General features: G+C 45.9%; 1 protein-coding gene across 1 annotated transcript in view; it reads left to right on the top strand.

The window, feature by feature from the left end:
• Positions 1-20,409, top strand: part of LOC147683929 (uncharacterized) — an 879,194-nt gene that overhangs the window by 823,759 nt on the left and 35,026 nt on the right. The window contains 4 exon segments of the mRNA XM_086942580.1: positions 8,936-9,064; positions 15,171-15,296; positions 16,150-16,278; positions 18,478-18,606. Of these exon segments, the coding sequence (XP_086798706.1) occupies positions 8,936-9,064; positions 15,171-15,296; positions 16,150-16,278; positions 18,478-18,606 (513 nt within the window).

Raw genomic sequence — 20,409 nt, 5'->3', positions numbered from 1 at the left:
ACACCATCAACCTACTCAGGGTATGGTCATGGAGTCAGGGGATAGAGATCAGGGAGTGGGGTGAAAAGTGAGGGATGTTAAAATGAAGTTTTAAAAGTGAGAAGAATGATGACTTCATACTGACCTAAAAGCAGTAAAGGCTAGTACTGCCTTCAGTTAAACTAAAAGATGATGAAAACCACATTCAGATATTTAGTAAACTCAGAGAATTAGCATCACACGTGATAATTTACTGGAGCCTACTTAGTACAAGAAATAGGGTAATTCTTACATCAAGATAGACTTCAGGCAAGGTATCCTCAGACCTAAATGACTATCATCTTCAAAATCATTACATAATTGCAGAGGTTGGGACCCAGGTGAGTCAAGTGTGATTCTAGAAACCCTCTATCAGAGCTAGTGGTGGCAGTTGCTTCAAGTGAAAGAAGCATCATGAGATGAGGTAGTATGCATAGACTATGCAGCCATTCTTTCTGAGCTTACAGGTGTATCATCACTATTTTATTTGTAATCTCTTTTTACCCATTCATGTTTCTCCATATGTGTTATCTCTTATTGATTTGAACCATCAATCATTTTAGACGAGGGATTAGAAAAAAATGACTTACCCCCCACTTTGACCAAAAGCACTAGTGGCTCCAAAACAAGTGAACCAAGGGATTGCACCCCTCCCAGAAGAGCTCTCTTGTCTCTTTCATCCAAGCATCTATCTATTTATTCTTTCATCCTTTGATACACTCACATGGATACACCATTGCACCTTTACCATTGTTTCCCCTAATCCATTATTTTTTTCATCCTTCATTCAGTCTTTCACCATTCTGTCCATCCACCTGTCCGTCCATCCATCTCCAAACCTATCCATTAAATGTACGTTTCTATTCATTATTGAGCCATCCTTTCACTCATCCAACCATCCCCCCTCTAACTTATCCACCCACCCATTCACTCATCCATTTTTTTTTTTTTTTGTGAAATATATTTTTATTGCAGGAATCAGCAAACTGTTACATATATGACCAGCATCATAAATCCAATAAAATCAATTAACTGCATCCCACCCACCCCCCGCAGCATGTTTTCATATACAATCATTCAGCCCACAGTCCAAAGGTCGGGCGACAAAATCCAATGGGGGCTCAGCAGGAGAGCAAAGCTGGACCGGATGATCCACTGTCCGTCATCTGCTTTTCTAAACAAGCCCACAAAACCCAAAGGAAAGTCCCACCCACAAAACACTAAATTACAAAGAAATCCCTCCCCAACCCAACCCCGCCATCAGTGTATGGTAGCAGCCGCAGTAGGATTCATGAGAGGACCCAAGAGGAGCGTATCAGAAACAGAAAACGCAATCGCCTATCGGGACTCGGGGCGCGCTGCATTCTCGCTATCAGAGTCGCTGGGGGCGCAATAGTCCCTGAGGGCCTGCACTAGTGTCTCCCATTCTAGCGCTGCCTCCTGTGCTTTTTCGTTACGCTGTCTCCCAGCTAGTTGGTATCTCAGCGTGCTTTCTCCCGCCGCCCACTTCAAGAGTTCGCTGTGCCACCTGCTCCCAGTCGGACCAGCTCGTGCCTTCCAGTTCCTGGTCACCTCCCGTTTGGCCAAGAGAAGCCCCAAATCAATAAATTTACTGGAAATTTTGTTTTTGGGGGTATGTGGAAACCAATGCAAAAGTCCCACCGCCGCATCGACCGATAGGGGTCTCCCCATCACCTCCGTCAGGGTCTTCCCCACTTCCACCCAGTAGGAGGACAAACCCGGGCAGGCCCACAACATATGGAGGAGGTCTGCCTCCGGCGCCGGGCATCTGGGGCAGGTTGCCGAGCCCGTGGCGAAGTACTGTTGGATTTTCGCCGGGGTCAGGTATGCCCGATGGAGTATATAATAGTGGACCAACTGAAAACGGGCGTGGCGCGTCCCCTTCCAAGCTCGCCGCACGAGTTGAGACCAGGTCGCTTCCGGGATCTCCTTGCCTATGTCTGCCTCCCAACGGGCCCTCAGGGTCGTAAGGGGGGTCAGCCCTTCATTGATCAATCTACCGTAGAGGCAGGTGACCGCCTTCACCGTGCCCGCAGACATCATGACGTATTGGCACACCGGAGACGTAGGAGGTTCCTCCTGTCCGCCTTTCCAGTGCGCCTGGATCGCTCGGACCAGGGCCGAGTGCAACAGGAAGTCTCCACGGGGAATCCCGAAGCGGTCAATGAGCTCCTGAAAGGGCAAGAGTACCCCAGCCTCATAAAGATCCCCCACCAACTGCAACCCCGCGTCCTCCCAGTCCGCCAATCGTGACCAATCACCGCCATGGGGCAAGGCCGTCAACATCCCTAATGGTATTTCAGGCGCATACGGTATTTGCAATTGGCCCCGGGCGTGGGCCCGGTTCCAACACAGGCGAATGGTCTTCTCCTCCAGCGTCAGGTCTTGCAAGTTCAAACGTTGGCGTAGAGCTATGAAGGATAGGACATGCCTGGCCATCCCTATACCTCTCCTGTCCTCCGGGCCTCGGAATTCCCTGGCAATCTCCTGGGTGAGGGTCTGGAGCTGCGCCGCCAGATAGTACTTCTCAAAATCCGGCACCGCGAGCCCACCCTCGGCTTTCGGCCTCATCAGGGTTTTAAGGGCCACTCTTCGGCGGCCCGAGCCCCAGAGGAATCCGACTATCATCGACCGTAGGAGCCTAAATGTGGCTGGCGGGATCCAAACCGGTAGCGCCCGGAAATAATACAGCAGCCGGGAAAGAGCCACCATTTTAAGGAGAGCGACCCGTCCCGCCAACGAAAGCGGTAGCGTAGCCCAGAAGTCCATATTACCCCGTAGCGCTCGACTGCATCTGGTAATGTTTCCGTCCAGGAGGTCAGATGGGTCATGATAGATATACACTCCCAGGTACCTGAAGCAGTCAGGTTCCCATCTAAGCTCTCTATTGAGGACTGGACTAGGGGTGCCTCTGCGAACCGGGAAAAGGCATGTTTTAGCCCAATTCACTCGTAGGCCCGAGACCTCCCCAAACGCCGTGAGCGCCGTCTCAGCTCCATGTAGGGCCTCGACTGGGTCCTCAAGGAAGAGCAACAGGTCGTCGGCATATAACGAAATGTGGTGCGGGCCCGAAGGTGTCCAGAAGCCATTGTAATGAGCCCCCGATCGGAGTAGCAGTGCGAGAGGCTCCACCGCCAGCGCGAAGAGAAGTGGGGATAACGAGCAGCCCTATCTCGTGCCTCTTTCTACCGGGTACTGCGAGGAAATTAACGGACCCGCCCGAACCCTGGCCGATACGGAGGTATATAAGACCGCGGTCCACCTGATGAAACCCTCGCCGAGGCCGAACCGCCGCAACACAGTGTGCAGGTAGTCCCATTCCAGGCTATCAAACGCCTTCTCTAAGTCCACCGATAGGACCACCGGGCACGGAGCATCCACAAGCGGTTCACCCAGCAAGCGGAACAACCTACGGATGTTCATTGTCGTGTTGCGCTTGGGGATGAACCCAGCCTGGTCTTCATGTACCAGGGAGCTCATGTGGCCCAGCAGTCTCGAGGCCAAGATGCTGCTCAGAATCTTATAATCGACCGTCAGCATCGATAAGGGACGGTAGGACGCCGGATCGGTCGAGTCCCGCCCCGGCTTGAGGAGGGGAACCACCAGGGCCTCGCGCATCGAGCCGGGTAGTCGGCCAAGCCTCTTCGCCTCTCTATATACGATCACCAGTCTCGGAGCTAGGAGGTCGGCATAGGCCGCGTAAAATTCCACAGGAAGACCGTCTAGACCTGGGGTCTTATTCCGCGCCATCTTTTTAATGGCGCTGCGGATCTCCCCCAGTTCAATATCGGACCCCAGGGCTTTCGCCACGTCAGGCTCCACCGCTGGGAGCTCCAGGGGCCTCAGATAGTCCTCGAGAAGGTCAGGGTCTTTGGCAGCACGACTGCGATATAACTGGTCATAGTAGTGCCGGTAGCAGCCTAAAATCTCCGGTTGAGTGTGCACCATGGTCCCGTTCGCCATGCGCATGGACGTCGTCAGTGAGGTCTGGCGCGTAGGGTTAGCCAGCCATGCCAGCAATGCGCTCGATCTATCCCCTTCTGTGAGGGACCGAACCGTATAGGCCTTGTAGTCGAAGCAGCGCAGCCGCTCGACCTCTGCCGCCACCGCCTCCTTCGCCTCTGCCGTGCGTTCCTGGAGTTCAGGGTGCCCGGGGCGGCGGAGTTCCAACTCACGAAGCCTCCGATCAGCCACGTCCAGGTCATCGAGGATAACCCGCCTCATACCTACCTTCTTGGTGATGCAATAACCCCTCACCACCACCTTAAAAGCGTCCCATTCCAGCGCTCTCGAGCTCGCAGAGCCCCCGTTGGACGCGAAATACTCCTCGATCTTATCACCTAAGTCCGCTCTGAATACAGTGTCCTCGAGGATCTCAGGGCGTAACTTCCAGGTGGGCACCGCCGGCGCCCCCGGAAACCAGCGAAGGGCCAGCAGGAGGGTGTTATGGTCCGAGATGGTCCTAGTCAAGTATTCGGAACGGATCGCCGCTGAAACCAGTTCAGTCGAGCCAAGAAACCCGTCCAGCCTAACGTGCAACTCGTGTAGGCCCGAAAAGTAGGAGTAGTCTCTAGCGTCGGGGTGTTGCGCTCTCCAAATATCCGTCAGACCCCAACGTGTCTGCCAGTCCCTACGACCTTTAGCCACACGGCGGACCGGAGAATCAGGGAGGGGCGGGTGCGAGCGATCGGTCTCCACATCCACTACCGAATTGAAGTCCCCACCGAGCAGGAGGGGCCCCGTGAAAAAGTGGGCCAACGAGCCCGATAACCTAGAAAGGAAGGCAATCTGGTCCATGTTAGGTGCGTATACACAGCAAACGTTCAGGTCCCTCCCCCCCAGAGTGCCCGAGATGGCCACGTAACGCCCCTCTGGATCTACCACTGAGTTTGTGACCTGGAAGGGAACCCCAGCCCTAATCCAGATTAGCGCCCCCCTGGCATACGCGGAGTACGACGTGTAGAAGACCTGCCCCCTCCACCTACGCTGTAGCGCCGCCCCCTCCGCCTTGTTCAGATGGGTCTCCTGCAGCAGCGCCATTTGTATTCCCCTACGCACTAAATAAGCGTGGACTTTGTGCCGCCTAGACATGGTATGAAGCCCCCGCACGTTCCAAGTAATACACTTCACATTAGCAACGTCAGCCATTGTCCCATACTGTCCGTGCAAAGTCTCCCCATCTGGGTCCCAACAAAGAGCGAACAACAATCACCCCAGCACTGATGGCGGCCATTTCCCCCAACCAAAACTCAACAACTCTTATGTTAACCAAACCCCTGCCCACCCTCCCCAGAACAGGACCCAAATAACTCCATCTAGTTCCCATCCAAACCATGCCCTCGGAAAAACCCTTCGTCCCCAACTAATCCTACGGTCGCCACCGTAGGAAGGCCTTAAGGGCCAGGTGCGGGCTGGGTGGTGGCAGTGGGCCCTCGATGCCCTGGCTACCAGGACTAAAGCAAGCCCAAAACAGTAACGGAAACCCTCGGGGCAAAGGCAAGGCACCCCACCCCCCGCTTCTCCGGAGATCATGCTGAACCATCGGCTCCCGCCACCCCCGCTACGGGCCCCCACCCAAAAGGATGCAGCTCACCCCGTCAACCCTGTCCATCGAGAAGGTCCTCAACCGATTTCGGCGTGATCACCGGTGTGCTGATGCTATCTGTCACCGAGTTCTCCGAGTCCGTCGATGCCCCCTCGTCACCAGGGTTCTCTTCTTCCGCAATGGTATCATCTCGTGAACCAGACAGTGCAGACAACACCTCCAGTACTCCTTTCCGCTCCGTCGATGTCTCCGCAGTAGAAGGGCCGCCCGACCGGCCCCGGCGACTCCGCACCCTCGTAGATCGCCGTCGCTGTCCCGGCTCCGCCGTTGGCTGAGATGCGGAGGCGAAACCATCTTTCCCAGCTCTATAGAGTTCAAGCCAGTTACAGGCATCCTCCGGAGTATCAAAAAATTGAGTCTTGTCATCGACAATGACGCGGAGCTTTGCAGGAAATAGGAGCGAGTATTGGATGCCCTCGCTCCGGAGCTCGCGCTTGACCGCCAAGAATGAAAACCGCCTGCGTTGGGTTTCATAGGTGTAGTCCGGGAAGATGTTCACCTGGCTGTTCTCCACCTTGAAGGGGCCATTATGTCTAGCGGCATTGAGGATGAGGTCCCTGTCGCGAAAATGCAGGAGGCGCGCCACCACTGGACGCGGTGCACGGCCCTGTTGCGGTGGCCTTGCTGGGACTCTATGAGCTCGTTCAAGGGTGTAGAAAGAGGATAGGCCCTCCGGGGCCACCGTGTCTCGGAGCAAGGCTTCCAAGTAGGCCACCATGTCGCCATCCTCGATCTTCTCCGGCAGGCCTACCACTCGGATGTTGTTGCGCCTGTTACGGCCTTCCGCATCCTCCGCTCGCTGCTCCAGGGCAGAAATCCGGGTTAGGGCATCTTTCATTGTCGCGGCCAAGGTTCGCTGTGCCGGCTCCAAGGTTTTCACCGAGCCTTCCACTTCTTTGACCCTGTCCGACAGCTTGCCGTGATCTGCCCTGAGGAGGCCCAGGCTCGTCGCCACCTGGGCAATGTCCTGCTGAAGGGCCGAGCGTGTGGTCGCAATCGCCTCCAGGACGCGATCAAACTGTTGCTGCAGCGGCGCGCCACCAGCACTTCCCGGATTTCCATGGCCCTCCTTGTCCGGGGTCTCCGAGTCAGAGGCGGCCGGGGTAGTCCCCTTAGCCCCTCTCGGCTTCCCCATGTCGCGGGAAGCGCACAGTGTGGACTCAGATGAAGGTGCCACCGAGTGCGGGCGCCGGCTATAACTCTCCCGAATGCTGGCCCTCGGGGTGAGGGCCGGTGATCCTCTTCTCCAGGGCCAGGTGGATCTCCACAGTTTCGGCTCGCGCCACCACCGTGTCGTCTGAGAGCGCTGAGGAGGAGGCGGAGAGACTCGGCGCCAGGCCGGGCAGGCCCGTCCGGTTGACGAGGATCCGGAGCGAGGGCCACCCACACCACCAGAGACTTTGTGGCGCCAGGGGGTTGTGCTTCCCATGGGATCGGGTCGATCGGGGGATGCAGCCAAGCGCCGCGTCGGGGGTCGGCACCACCGTCAGGGCCTCCAGGCGTCCGTGTGCCGGGGTTCACTATGGTAGGGGCTTCCGACCGTCCAGGCGCAATCACCAATATCAGAGTCTCAGCAGGGCAAAGTCCAGCTCCTCACTCTCCAGGAAGACAAAAGAACGGAGGGCACGCTGTGACCAGCGACGTTCTTCCAGGCTAATGGTCCCGTCCAAGGGGACAAAGGGGTCCGGGCGCCATGTTGGGTCGCTCTCCTCGGGACCACAAACTTCGAGTTTCGGGCGGATCACCACCCGTCCAGGCTGTGCCAGGTGTCTCAGTAGGGTCCAGTCGGGCCGAACAACGATTTGCGGGGGCTAGGGTGCCCCGCGGCCTCCGAGTAACAGGATAATCCCGGGCTCAGTCCCGGAGCCGAGCTCTCAGGCGACCATCGCCATCGGCGCCCAAGCCACGCCCCCCCCCATTCACTCATCCATCTATCCAATCATCCACCTTTCACTCATCCATACATTCTTATTTCATCCTTCCATCCACCTTTTCACTCCATTGATCCATCCATCCTCACTTTCACTCATCCATCTAGCCTTTTACTCTTCTATCCACCCCCACCCATCATACATCCACTCATTAATCTATCCATTTACCATTTTACTCATCATACCTTTCACTCACTCTTCCATCCATCTATCATCTATCTCATCATTCTTCCATCTATTTATCCATCCAATATTTCTCTCATGATCATGATCTGTCCACCTTTTCACTCATCCAGCCTTCCTTTTGCCCTTTAACGCATCCATCGAGTAATCCACCCTTTGATCCATCCACCCATCCATCCATCCATTTATCAATCCATCCATACTTTCACTTACCCACTCACCCTTTCACGTTAATTATAAGCCTTTGCCTGCCCAGTTGCAGAGAGAGGAGGCCCACCAAGAAAACCACCCACGGTGTAGCGCCGGGGGTTCAGGGGGGAGGGATCACAACGCCCCTGTTAGAGACTTTCCTTTACACCTACAGTAATGGCGAATTTATCCTGCACTTTCTACAACCTATGAGCTCTTGGCTGAAAGTCACAACTCTTTTCTTCCTCAAGGGTCATTTACACATGAGCATTTATGGAAAAATCGGCATAAATGCAACGAGCACCCATTTTAACAATAGGACAAATTAAGATCTGAGGGATAATAGCGCTCTCTTTTATATTTACAAGGTGTGGTGTTTGTGTCCGGAATGCTTTACGTCGTTAAAAGTCTCTTTTTGGGGCATATTATCAAGAACAGCATTGAAATTATCGCCGATTTAGCTAAAGCGGTGATAATGGGCTTGATAATATGCCCTTGTGAATTCCCATAGAAGCCCAGGTTAACACCAGAACCTGGGCTTCTAATTCACAAGGGCATATTATCAAGCCCATTATTGCCGCTTTAGCTGCAGTTTCCTGCTGCTAAAGCAGCAATAAGGTTATCGCCGTTCCTTGATAATATGGCCCCAAGTGTCTTGTGTATGGAATACTTTTACTATCGCTGTTAAAATCTCTTTTCCTCACATTTTTAATTCATAATTTTCCATAAAGGCTTGAGCTCATTATTCCGTATACTATCTGCCACCAGAAACAAAAAATATAATTACTCACATTACATTTCTTTGATATAAGAATTATATAAAAAAGAAAGAAAATCATAGAAAGAAATGTTTCCCTCAGTTGATAGTACCTTTTCGATTCTCCTGAAACTCTCGTAACCTTGTTGTGCAGTATGCAATTACTGTTTGTGTTTTTTCCTGTTCTCTGCAAAATAAATATACTCTAAAAAGCCTTTTATTTTCTCATAGAGTGCCCGAAAGGTACTTATGGTCCATATTGTCAGAAGGCTTGCAAATGCATGAATGGAGCTCATTGTGATACAATGACAGGAACCTGTGATTGTCCTCCAGGATACATTGGAGCTGATTGCTCCAAAGGTAAGACTTGCCTTCTCCTGAAGATTTTTCTCTGTTATGCACATTTAATGTGTCTTATGTATATGGTTTGTAGAGTGCGGCAGAAAATTAGATACCAAAATTGGCATCATGTTTCATCAGATAGTTTCAAGAGATTCAGTAGATAATAAGAATAGAGATACAGTAGTGGAGCAGTCACTTACAGACCCCTGGGATAAAACATCGCCTTTCTTTGACACAAACAAATCTAGAAATGCATAGTACCCTTACCCCCATGCTTTCATTATTACTTCCTGAACCATGGACCAGTGTAGCAGAGAATTAGAGAATCAGTCATGGTGAGCATATACAAACATGTTGCTTGCCTCACTTTGAACTGATTATAAAGCTAATATAACTCCAACTTCTGTAGGAAAAACTCAATTCCACCCTCCACAACTATCCTAAAGTATGTGCCTTCCATTGTTCCTCACACCTTATATCAGTGCCTCCCCTCTCTACACCTTGATCTCTAGAAGATAAAAGGTTATATAGAATAGAAGGTGCTTCTAGATGTAGTACTTGCTCACTACATACCACAGGTATTCTTATGCTGGTCAGTGGGCATGCATAGTGAAGGAGAACACATATAAACTACATTGGTATATCCCTCAGTTCTATGCTGCAAAACCACAACTCACATAGTCTGATCCATTCACTGAACAAAGGTATAATCCTGACCCTACTGACACCACATCTCACCGACCCTCCTCAGACTCTGGTTACACTGAAATCCGCAGAACTGTTTGGAAGGTCACCATTGTCTTAAGCATACTGCAATGCCATTGACATTCTAAGGGCTGATTGTGTACTAAGTTAGTGTCAATTATAGCAATAACCAATAAGGAGCATATCACAATCAAATATATCATCCTAAATGACAACATATTCAAAATGGAAGGAAAATTGAAAAGAATGGAACACATGACCCGTAACATCAAGGGGAAACGTGTTTTTTTCAAAACTCAATGAAATATTAAAATTAATTAAGATTGCCAATAAAGAAGATGACTTATAACAAATGTTGTTATCAAAGAAGGGAGACAGTGTGGGGCAGGTTTTCCACTCTCAGGGGGAGTGGAAGGTCCAGCTAGGTGTTTGCCCCAATTGTAATGAAATACAAAAGGTACCCGGCTGTTCCTATTCCAGGTGGACGTTTGGTGTTGGTGACACCCGTGCGTAGTGATAAAACGCTTGGGTATCCAATTTGTTGGATACAATGGCCTCACACACCATTGCAGGTGTCATGCTTCATCATCGGCAATGCTCCTCGTTGTGTCGGCAGTGCAATACCCAACGGGCAACACCTCAAAGAGAGGCTCTTTGGCAGAGATCTTTTTCCAACTGCCGTATTGGTGAAGTGCGGGTGAGGGTCCAGTACTGTAGATGTTTATTGGAGGTTAAAATTGGGGTAAAGGGTACCAGGATCAGGTTTATTCTAGCGGTCCCTTACTCCAAGTTAAAAAAGAGATAGAGTAAACTCGAAGGGAAATAATGCTCCCTGGTGCGAGTCTAGACTAGTGAAAAAAAGGTCGACATGTTTCTCGCTAAGGGTCTCTTGACCAGCGATTCTTCATATGTAGACCTTCATTCAAAAAACCTCTCAGCACAAGATCTCGACATACTCATCTGTCAAAGAACTCAGGGCCATATTATCAAGAAAGGGCGATACATTATCGCTGCTTTTATCGGCAGGAAACTGCCGCTAAAGCGGCGATAATGGGCTTTATAATACGCCCTTGTGAATTCCCATAGAAGCCCAGGTTAACACCAGAACCTGGGCTTCTATGGGAATTCACAAGGGCATAATATCAAGCCCATTATCGCCGCTTTAGCGGCAGTTTCCTGCCGATAAAAGCAGCGATAATGTATCGCCCTTTCTTGATAATATGGCCCTCATTCTCTTCTACAATAAGCGATGTCAAAATCGGTACCTGAGCAACAAAAGTTATTATGCCCCTGAAAATAAAATGACAATGTTGAAGATCCTCACTGCAGTGATTCCCCCCTCCCTGGCCTTAACTGAAAAAGTCATGCAATCCACAAGATTGAAATCAAATGGATGCTTTCTAGATCACTTATCCACTGCACTAAACTGAAATAGCAGAGGAAATACCGCAAAGCATCCTTCTGACCAAATCCAATTAACCTCTTATCTTGCTCACTTGCTCAACTTCACAGCAGCCTTTGATGATATCATTCCAAAACAAATTGTGCCTTTCAACAATCAATGTTTCAGAATTAAAGGATCTTTACTAAAGGTTTTTTAATCTTTTCACTCTAACCACTCACAAGTTGCAAAGATCAATGGCAACATCTCCAAGCCAACTTTTCTTTATTTGTGGTGTTCTAGAAGGTCAGTTCCAGCCACCACATTCTTTAACCTTTACATGATGCCCTCTCTGAAATCTGTTGGGGAACAGGTGTTCCTATCAATTAATACACAAATGAAACCCAAATCTACTTTAAAACTTTCTCAGTGTTTTGCATCTTTAATCTCCTTTATTTGCTTCTCAACATGCAGTCCTGGAATTCCAAAACTTCTTTACCCTCAATCGCTAAAAATCAGAAATGATTCATTCATTCTTTTCTCTGACAATTATAAACAAACTTTCAATCCAGAATTGTTAAACAAATTTTAACTTCTCCGGACTACTCCCCCCCACTGTTTCTTCACTTCTGGTCACGTTTTATTCATCCTTATCCACGATCCCTCACATAAAAAAATTCTCCAAGTGGTAACATATTACCTTTGTGCATTAAAGAAAATAAAGTGAATAGACATGACAAAGCCAAAGGTAAAATGGAACATTTTAAAACACTTTGTAGATATGAGGGAATGTTAGATTGTAGGCTAACTATCGAGTTGGTATCCTTGGCCTGAATCATGGAAGCAGTGCATCTGCAGCATATACTAGTATGGATGATTGGTGGCCTAAATTGAAGCACTTGCATGTTCAGACAAAAATAGAGGATGCATTAGGAGCCGAAAAAGACAGTGATATTATAGAGTCTAGCATATCACTTTGTCCTTCAGAAATAAAATTCAAAATCGCCAACCTTCCCATTACAATAAAATTTCCGATTTTGGTAATTCCATGAAAGGAAATATTTTATAATTTGTGTATTTGTTTGATGTATACTTGTTTCCTTATTTCTAACTATTTTCTGAAGGTTCATATTGAAGAAATTGCTTATGTTGGGGTCTACAGTGTTCACGTTATTCAGTGATGGTCCAAGGAAGTCAAAATGTTAAGAACCGTTGGTTTAGACTGAACCTGGTTTGCTAAGCCTAATGTGATTTATCAATATCTTGTCTTCTTTGGCCACTGGTGTCCACTGTCACCCCTCCTTTCCATTTTGACTCCTACCCTCCTCTCCTTTCTCCTTCTTCTATCACTTCTATACCTCCTTTCCTTCCCCCATGACTTTTTCCCACCTATCCCTTTCCATGCTCTTGCCTTTCTCTTTCACCCTTGACTCCTTCCCTCCACTCCCATTCTTGTAGTTACTCCATCATTTCTCTTTCCTTTTCTGCTCTGACTCCTTCCCCTTTCCTTTTCCTTCCGCTTACTACACTTACACTCCCCAGTTCTGACTTTGTAAAAGAATAAGTGCTTGTTCCCAAAGTGTTGCTAGAAGCACACGTCTGGCACTTTTGAAGTTTGGAGGATGAACACCAATTTGCATAGTCATGATTGCACTTCATGCCTCTTTGGTCCACCACAAACACTCCATGACTCTTTACTTCACTCTAGCAGGTTCTTTTCCACTGCTTTTCCATCTTTCTCTTCCTTCTTTATTTCCCCTTTTGTGTTCTTCTCTCTCGCGCTTTGGATCAAAGTTTGTTAAAGCAAAATATAGAAGTCCCCAAAAATGAGGGCCAGTGAGTCCCACCTGCAAGCACCAGTTCAAATAAAGAACTGCTGCCCCCTTCTTCCTTCCCACAACTTCCTATGCATCTGCTTGCTGCCCTTGCCCTCCTATCATCCCCTCTTTCTTCCCTGTCCTTCTACATCCAAGTCCGCTACACCCTACTTTGGGTCCTGTTCTGGTCCCCATCCCTGCCACTTCCTCTGCATCTGCACCCTACCCTTGTCCTTCCCTTATTTCCTCTTCCACAATATCAGGAACTCATATACATTTTAAAACTTCAATGGTCAAATGTGGCATGAAATGGGCAAAATATGCTCTTCATATTGGAAAATACTTTGAATAATATTGATGTAATTTATTGAATTTTTATCTGGATGATTTTGTCTTGTTTTATACGTTTTATGGACTTTATTTGATGAAAATTAATAAATATATTCATGTGTTTAAGTGTTGCAGAGTTTGCACTTTAGTCTTTTCCTCAGCCTAGGAGAGGTCTATTGTGTTTCCGTTATAAATATATGACCCTCATTACCCTGTTATGTTACTATGTAGAGGGCTATCATGCCTCTCGGACCCAGATTACGAGTATAGGTGCTATTTAACGCCCCTGATAAATAACAATACCATGGGGTATGTTGTGCACTGAGAGCAGTAAATGGTACATTTTATGAGTTTGTGGGGAATAACATGCAGATTTCTATGTTTATCGCACCAAAATCTACATGATACAATAAATAATGTGTGTTTTGCCCAAGTTACATTTTGGCAGGTTTGACCTGCCGAAATTTAATGAAGGTTGGGGTATTGAACACGTCTGATAACTATCGTATGTGTTAAATATCTAAGACCTCGTAAACAAGGGTTAACACTCAGGTCAGAATATGCCAACCAACACGCAAACAGGCCCCTGGTGTTCGCAGCTATATTGTTAAACTAGTAAAAGAAATAGAAATTCTGAAAAATATCTAAATATGATTTGACAGCTGTTTTTCCGTCAACCCATGCAGGATCTGTAGATCTGTAAATCTGAGAAATCTGTACTTACTAATTGGTAATTGCTCAAAAACAGTACAAATGTCACAAACCAATTTTTTTTGATATGTCAAGTTAACAAGATATTCCAATACATTATTGGCCTCATTCCAACTTGGGAGTTGGTCCCAATTTGGCTGCTAACAGAGCTCAAAAGAAGAATCAGGATTCCAAGTAATGCGGAAAAGCTGCGTCACTATACGTTCCCAGCAGATATTTGTGCTGCTCAATGTAGGAGAAATGTTAAGGACAGAAATAGCCCTAAAATATGGAGTGCCTGTTGAAACCTAGTGTGGAAACACTGGGCCCGATTCACAGAACTAACTTAAGACAAAATCCTAAACTTACTACCATTTTGGTATTCACAGAAGGCACTTACTCATTTTGGTATTCACAGAAGGCACTTACTCGTTTCGGTATTTTCTCAAATTAGCAGTAGTAAAGTTAAGAGTCCTAACTTTAGGACTCCTAAACAGAAAAAATCCAAATTTTAAGACTTTTGGTATTCACAGAAGGCATTTAGTAGTCCTAAAGTTAGGAGTCCAAACTTCTGTGAATACCGAAATGAGTAAGTGTCTTCTGTGAATACCAAAATGAGTAAGTGCCTTCTGTGAATGCGAAAATGGTAGTAAGTTTAGGATTTTTTCTTAAGTTAGTTCTGTGAATCGGGCCTACTGATTCCTGCAATATTTCCCCAGTCTCAGGCCTCACCTTGAAATGCCTTGGTATTCCAGCACCTCAGACTTACCAGTCATTATGGCATCAGTAATCTTGGTGACGGGAATAAAGAAATGGTATTTCCGACAACCTATATTATATATGACCATTGTGAAATTAAGTTATTCACTCCAGTTAATGCTTATAAAACAGATATCACTTTAGAAACTGCAATTGAACAATCACAATTTCTTTAATTTTGTATGATCACATAAGTTTAGGAATCCGTCATGTTAACATTGCTAAGGAATTTTTAATGAGTTTCTAGTTTTCTATGTAAAGCACAGAGGGCATCACTTTCTTGATTTAATAACTGATTTCAAAAGTTTACAATGAAGTGAATATGAGTGTTCCTCTGATATTAAATTGTCTAATAGTCTTAACATCTTGTCATGTCATGTCAAATATTCTTGTAGAGCGCACTTATCACCGGAAGGTCTCATTCAATCTTTATTCTCTGTAGTTTGTCCTGAAGGTCGCTATGGGAAGGACTGTGTTCTGGTGTGTTCCTGTGGTAAAGGACAATGTGATCCAGTAACAGGAACTTGTGACTGCCCACCTGGCTACATGGGGCAAAGCTGTGATCAAGGTGAGACGATTCAAGAAAATATAAATTGTCTGCACACTTACAATTAAAGATTGGACTTTATGTTTTTGCATTCAGGTGTAGATATCCCAATGACCACATTCTGGGTTAACATCCCAGAATACAGTGCATTATTATTAGGGCTCCCGGTTTCATGGTATTTTTGTCTTATCTGTCTGTATTTATCCATATTTATTTTTTTCTAATTTTTTCTGTATTTATCCATATTTATTTTTTTCTAATTTTATCTGTATTTATCCATATTTATTTTGGGTTTTGTGGAAAAAGTAAGCTAAAATTAGTCTTTTTCCACATTTATTTAACCTATAACTATGCACTCATGCTTGAATGCCTGCCAGGTTTCAGTGCTGTGAACACACATTGAAGATAATCAGTGCACTTATATGAAAATATGCACATTTCAGTTTCAACCTTGTGCATATCTACTGCTGTTAAAGCCTCTTTACTATAGTTCCTTTCTTTTCTAACCCCCTTATCTATAAATCCACACATTTATTGGCCTGGCCTGGTTTTTAGATATCTGAACCATTTCTTGACTGTGCCTATTTTCTAGGTCACATGAAGCACCCCTGTTCCCTGCCATTTGTGTCTTTGTCCCTATGTGTCAGGAAACGTATCAGCTTATTTGGGGTGTATATTTATCTGAATCCAGGGCATTTTAGGATCCACGGTTTAAAATCATACATCAGGAGATTAAAATCTTCATTTCTGTTTCAAAAGCTTACTGTAAATGAGTGAAAAAAAGACTATAGCTTGTTAAACTGAATTAAAAAGATGGTTCTACTTTTTCACATTAATTTGTAATCATGTGTTCGTTTCATTTTCTGAACCACAGCTTGTCCAAGGGGCCGATATGGCCACAAGTGCCAGGGCACCTGCCCTTGTGAACACGGTGCTGTCTGTGACCCAAAAGATGGAGCCTGTACTTGTGGGCTGGGCTGGACAGGACTTCATTGTGAGAAAGGTACTATGTTAGCTTATTAATTCCAAATACCCTAGAATAGACACACTACAACATGCATAAAGGTTCTTCAAATATTTCCCATGTTATCCTATCCTATCCAATACTATTGAGCAGCATGTGATATTTATATTTATTATTTATATTATTCGTAAAGTTGTATGTTTGAACATAGGATTTAAGAGTTATTTGCAAAATATAATATTATTATTAAGTTAGACACTTTGGGGCAGATGTATCAAGAAACCATTTTGCACTTCTCTAATAGCGATTGTTAAGGAATCGCTATTTGAGAAGTGCAAAATGGTATGTATGTAGAATTTCGCTATTTTTTAGCGATTCCTTAAAATTCCTTAATTGCGATTAGCAAATTGCTAATCGCAATTAAGGAATAATTTTCCCATTCATTTCTATGGGCCAGGAAGCCCATAGGAATGATTGTGCAGTAATTCTCAAATTGCGAATTCGCAATTTGCTAATCGCAATTTGAGAATTATTTCAAGGGTGCAGGGGTGTCTCAAAGACACCCTGCTGCACCCCTCAAATCTACATGTGTGTGCATGTGGCACACATACATGCCCTATGGGCATGTATGAGTGTCACATGCCACCCTTACAAATGCCAATTAGGGCTTTTTTGAAAAAAATCGCAATTTACCACCAACTACAAGTTGATGGTAAAATGCGATTTTTTTGCACAAATTCGCACACCAAAAATGTGTCATACATATCATTTAAGGAATCGCAAAATTTGCGATTCCTTAAATGCTATGCAAAAGAAGGAATCGCAAATAATTGCGATTAAATAAATTGCGATTATTTCATACATGTGAAATATCGCAAAACGGCCGTTTGCGAGTCGCAAAGGCCGAAATTCTGCGAATTTCAGCCTTTGCGAGTCGCAAAAGCCTTGATACATCTGGCCCTTTATAATTTAATTTAATTTCGTAAAACAAGATATTTAACTGACCATTAAGAGGCGGCGACACTGTGAGGGCCACTGCCTTTCTAATTTTTCAAAATGATGAAGTTCTTATATTAAAAACCACAATATTTGATTGCTTTGATTAGGTGGAAAGTACCAAGCTGATTGGGAGAGATGGCTCGGTGCCCGGTGTAGGAAAGGAGTGTATAACACATTGGCATAGAAGAGGGCCTGGGGCCCTAATAGAGGAAAACCAAACACCCGGTTTGACCCCTAATGCCCCTCGGCCACAGTGCCACTGCCCCTGCTGCACCATTTATATCTATGCCCTGGTATATCAGAACCCTAGCACTTTCTATGAAACAGAGTTGGAATATGTGCAATAAATTGGCATTACAGGTGGTGAATGGCACAGCAATTTAGATACAAGAAGCAAACAGAAAGAACAATATATAGATTTGTAATGAAAATTCTTGCAATGGTCGTGGAGGCTGGCAGCACTGAAGAGTTAAGTGCATGGACACATTAAAAACATTATTTAAGCCACTTATGTCAGTGATCTTCTAAACAAGATTTTACATAAAATCTCCTTTCATCCCCCCTTCAATGCTAATAAGGGAAGGTGCCATTGTTTACTGTTTTCACTATGCACTCTCTTAAATATGCCCATGTTGGCACTTAAGCTGTGATTTCAAGTCAGTTTCTAATGGGTGAGGCATTTACCGGTTCCAGCAGGATTTCCTCTGGAAAATGAGGACTTACTTGCTCCATTAGATGCTTTCTGCACTAAATTCAGCATGCTTGGAATACACCACATGTGTTAAACACAGTGAATTTCAATAACTTTCACCGCAGAAATACATACACAAGGGCAAATTACAGGGGTACAGTAATGACTGCAGTGTTTGGATTACTGATGCCTGAAAAAAATAGTAGTTTGCACACAGCTCAGAATTTACTCACCCGCCTTTAATTGGCGCCTAGGCCAAATGTAACAGGGGGTGGTGAAGAAAAGTTCTGTGGTTTGTGGAGATGGGGCTGGATAAAGAGGAGAATCCACCAGTGTATTTGCCCCCTGGCAGAGATGGTTTAGGTGAGTAATTTCAGCAATGGAGTCACCTGTGCATGTAGCACTTCCTCAAGAAACTGGAGGATTCTCAGTCCACTCCCATCCAACCCTAAATCAGGGCCTTTGTTATTTGTCTATGAAGTTTCTCATGTTTAATCTAAATGTTTCACAAAAAGATGGATTAACAAATGCCATTTCTGTATTTGCAGAGTGTGACCCAGGCCACTATGGGGCTAATTGCCATCTACTGTGCTCCTGTCTAAACAATGGGACCTGTGACAGAGTTACTGGCTGCTGCAGTTGTCCAGATGGGTACTACGGACACTCCTGCGGACACAGTAAGCTGAGGGCCTAGAAGAGGTTTCTAAATGTCGCACGTGGACATTCTATGATGTGATGACTCTCGCAGCCCGTTGTCGCGCGACTAGCTCTGAGGGTTTACAGTTGGTTGTCTTCACTACACATTGTTGGACCATAATTCACCTTACGCCTCGTCTATTCTTTTGTATGTAGATCTCTCAAGTTTCTGATATCCATGTATGAGTTGCTCACTCAGCCCATGAGTTTTGCTTTGCAATCTGGGACTTGTACTACTCTTGATCCCCTACATATTCAGCTCTATAAGTCTCAGAATGCAAAGCAAAAATCTGGATTGGAGAAGATACTCACACGTGGGCTTGGGAAACATGCGCACTGTGTGTATGACATACGAAAAAGGGCTTACTTTTCCATTTTATAAATCTTTATCACAATAAGTGGGACTGAGTTATGAGTAATTTATTAATTTCACAAGAAGTACTAGAAGGCATTATTTGCATGTGATTCACAATATTCCAGCATTTATTTTTAGTTCTCACTCACAGACAGCTTTTAGTGGCCAGTATCAATATTTAGAGTGTGCTTTGGGCCAGTCTGATGATTACCATTGGTCAGCTTACTTGTCCGTTCAATTTGCTTGCTTCTCTCCATCCTCTTCGTGTGTTTGCCTTTCTTAGGAGCACAGTTTCTTTATCATCCTCTTGAATAGACAACTTGAATCCTTCTACTGCTCATGTTCAGGAAACTACTTTTTTTTCTTATACAAGATTCTTCAACAACCCTGATTTAAATGTGACTGTTAAGCAGTCTGAGGCTACCTTGGGCATGATTGGCATGTCGACAGTTAAAATGAATTAAAGTACTTTAGGACCAAAGAAGAAAATCTCAAATTAAGTGGTTGGCAAAAAAAACCTGCATATTATTTGAAAGGGGTGGAAGCACCACACAAATATTAAACAATCCTTCTGAACCACAAAAGTCACTACATTAACCTGTGCTTAACCCTCTTGTAGCTTGGCAGCACAGTCAGGCTTAACTCGGAGTCAAGGTGTAAAGTATTTATGCAGCACTCAAACAGTAATAATGTAAAAACACAACACAAGGCAAATCTCATACAAATTTATAAAAATAGCATCATTTTTAATAAATAAAATGACACCAAAATGAACAAAATGACCTGGGGGACACCTCTTGTGGATCAGGACTCAACCCAGCTGAGGCCGCAGCAGGGCTTATGCAGGTCCAGTTGGTGATGGTCAGCTGGGCAGTTGCAGGCTAGGTCTCTGGAAGCTTTTTGTGTCCCTGCAGCTCAGACAGGAGGTCGTCCACCAGATGCTTGGTGTCACTCTGTGCAGCTCGGGTCATGGCAAGCAAGTTTAATCTTCCTTCTTCAGACAGCAATGCAGTCCTCAAAGCAGCAGGAAGGTTCTTCTAGCAGCAGGGCCGTCCTTCTTCTGAATCTTCAACAGGTCCAGGAACGTTCTGATTGGAGGTTCTCCAGGTCCTCGTTTTCTATCTGGTGCTAGGTTTAGTGTGGCGGAATTCCTTGACCTACCTCCAAAACTAGTTCTGGTCAGTTATTTTCCTTTCCCTAAGTCATGGCTCTGTACTGTCTAGGGTGAAAAAAACAACGCAGACCTGGTGTCAAGCTCCCTGATGTCCTTTTGAAATGTAATCAGGGCAGGGTACAGCTCCTCCCCAGCCATCCAGTCAGGAAGACCCTTCTCCTCACACTTCCTTGGTCTTAATGTCTGAAAGGAATTCACAACCCACAACAGGAGAATCATTCACAGTCATGACTCAAGACACTGGCAGAAAAGCAC

The sequence above is a fragment of the Lissotriton vulgaris genome, chromosome 11, assembly GCF_964263255.1.
Source record: "Lissotriton vulgaris chromosome 11, aLisVul1.2, whole genome shotgun sequence".
In the NCBI taxonomy this organism is placed as follows: domain Eukaryota; kingdom Metazoa; phylum Chordata; class Amphibia; order Caudata; family Salamandridae; genus Lissotriton; species Lissotriton vulgaris.
This window is presented reverse-complemented; position numbering and strand designations above follow the sequence as displayed.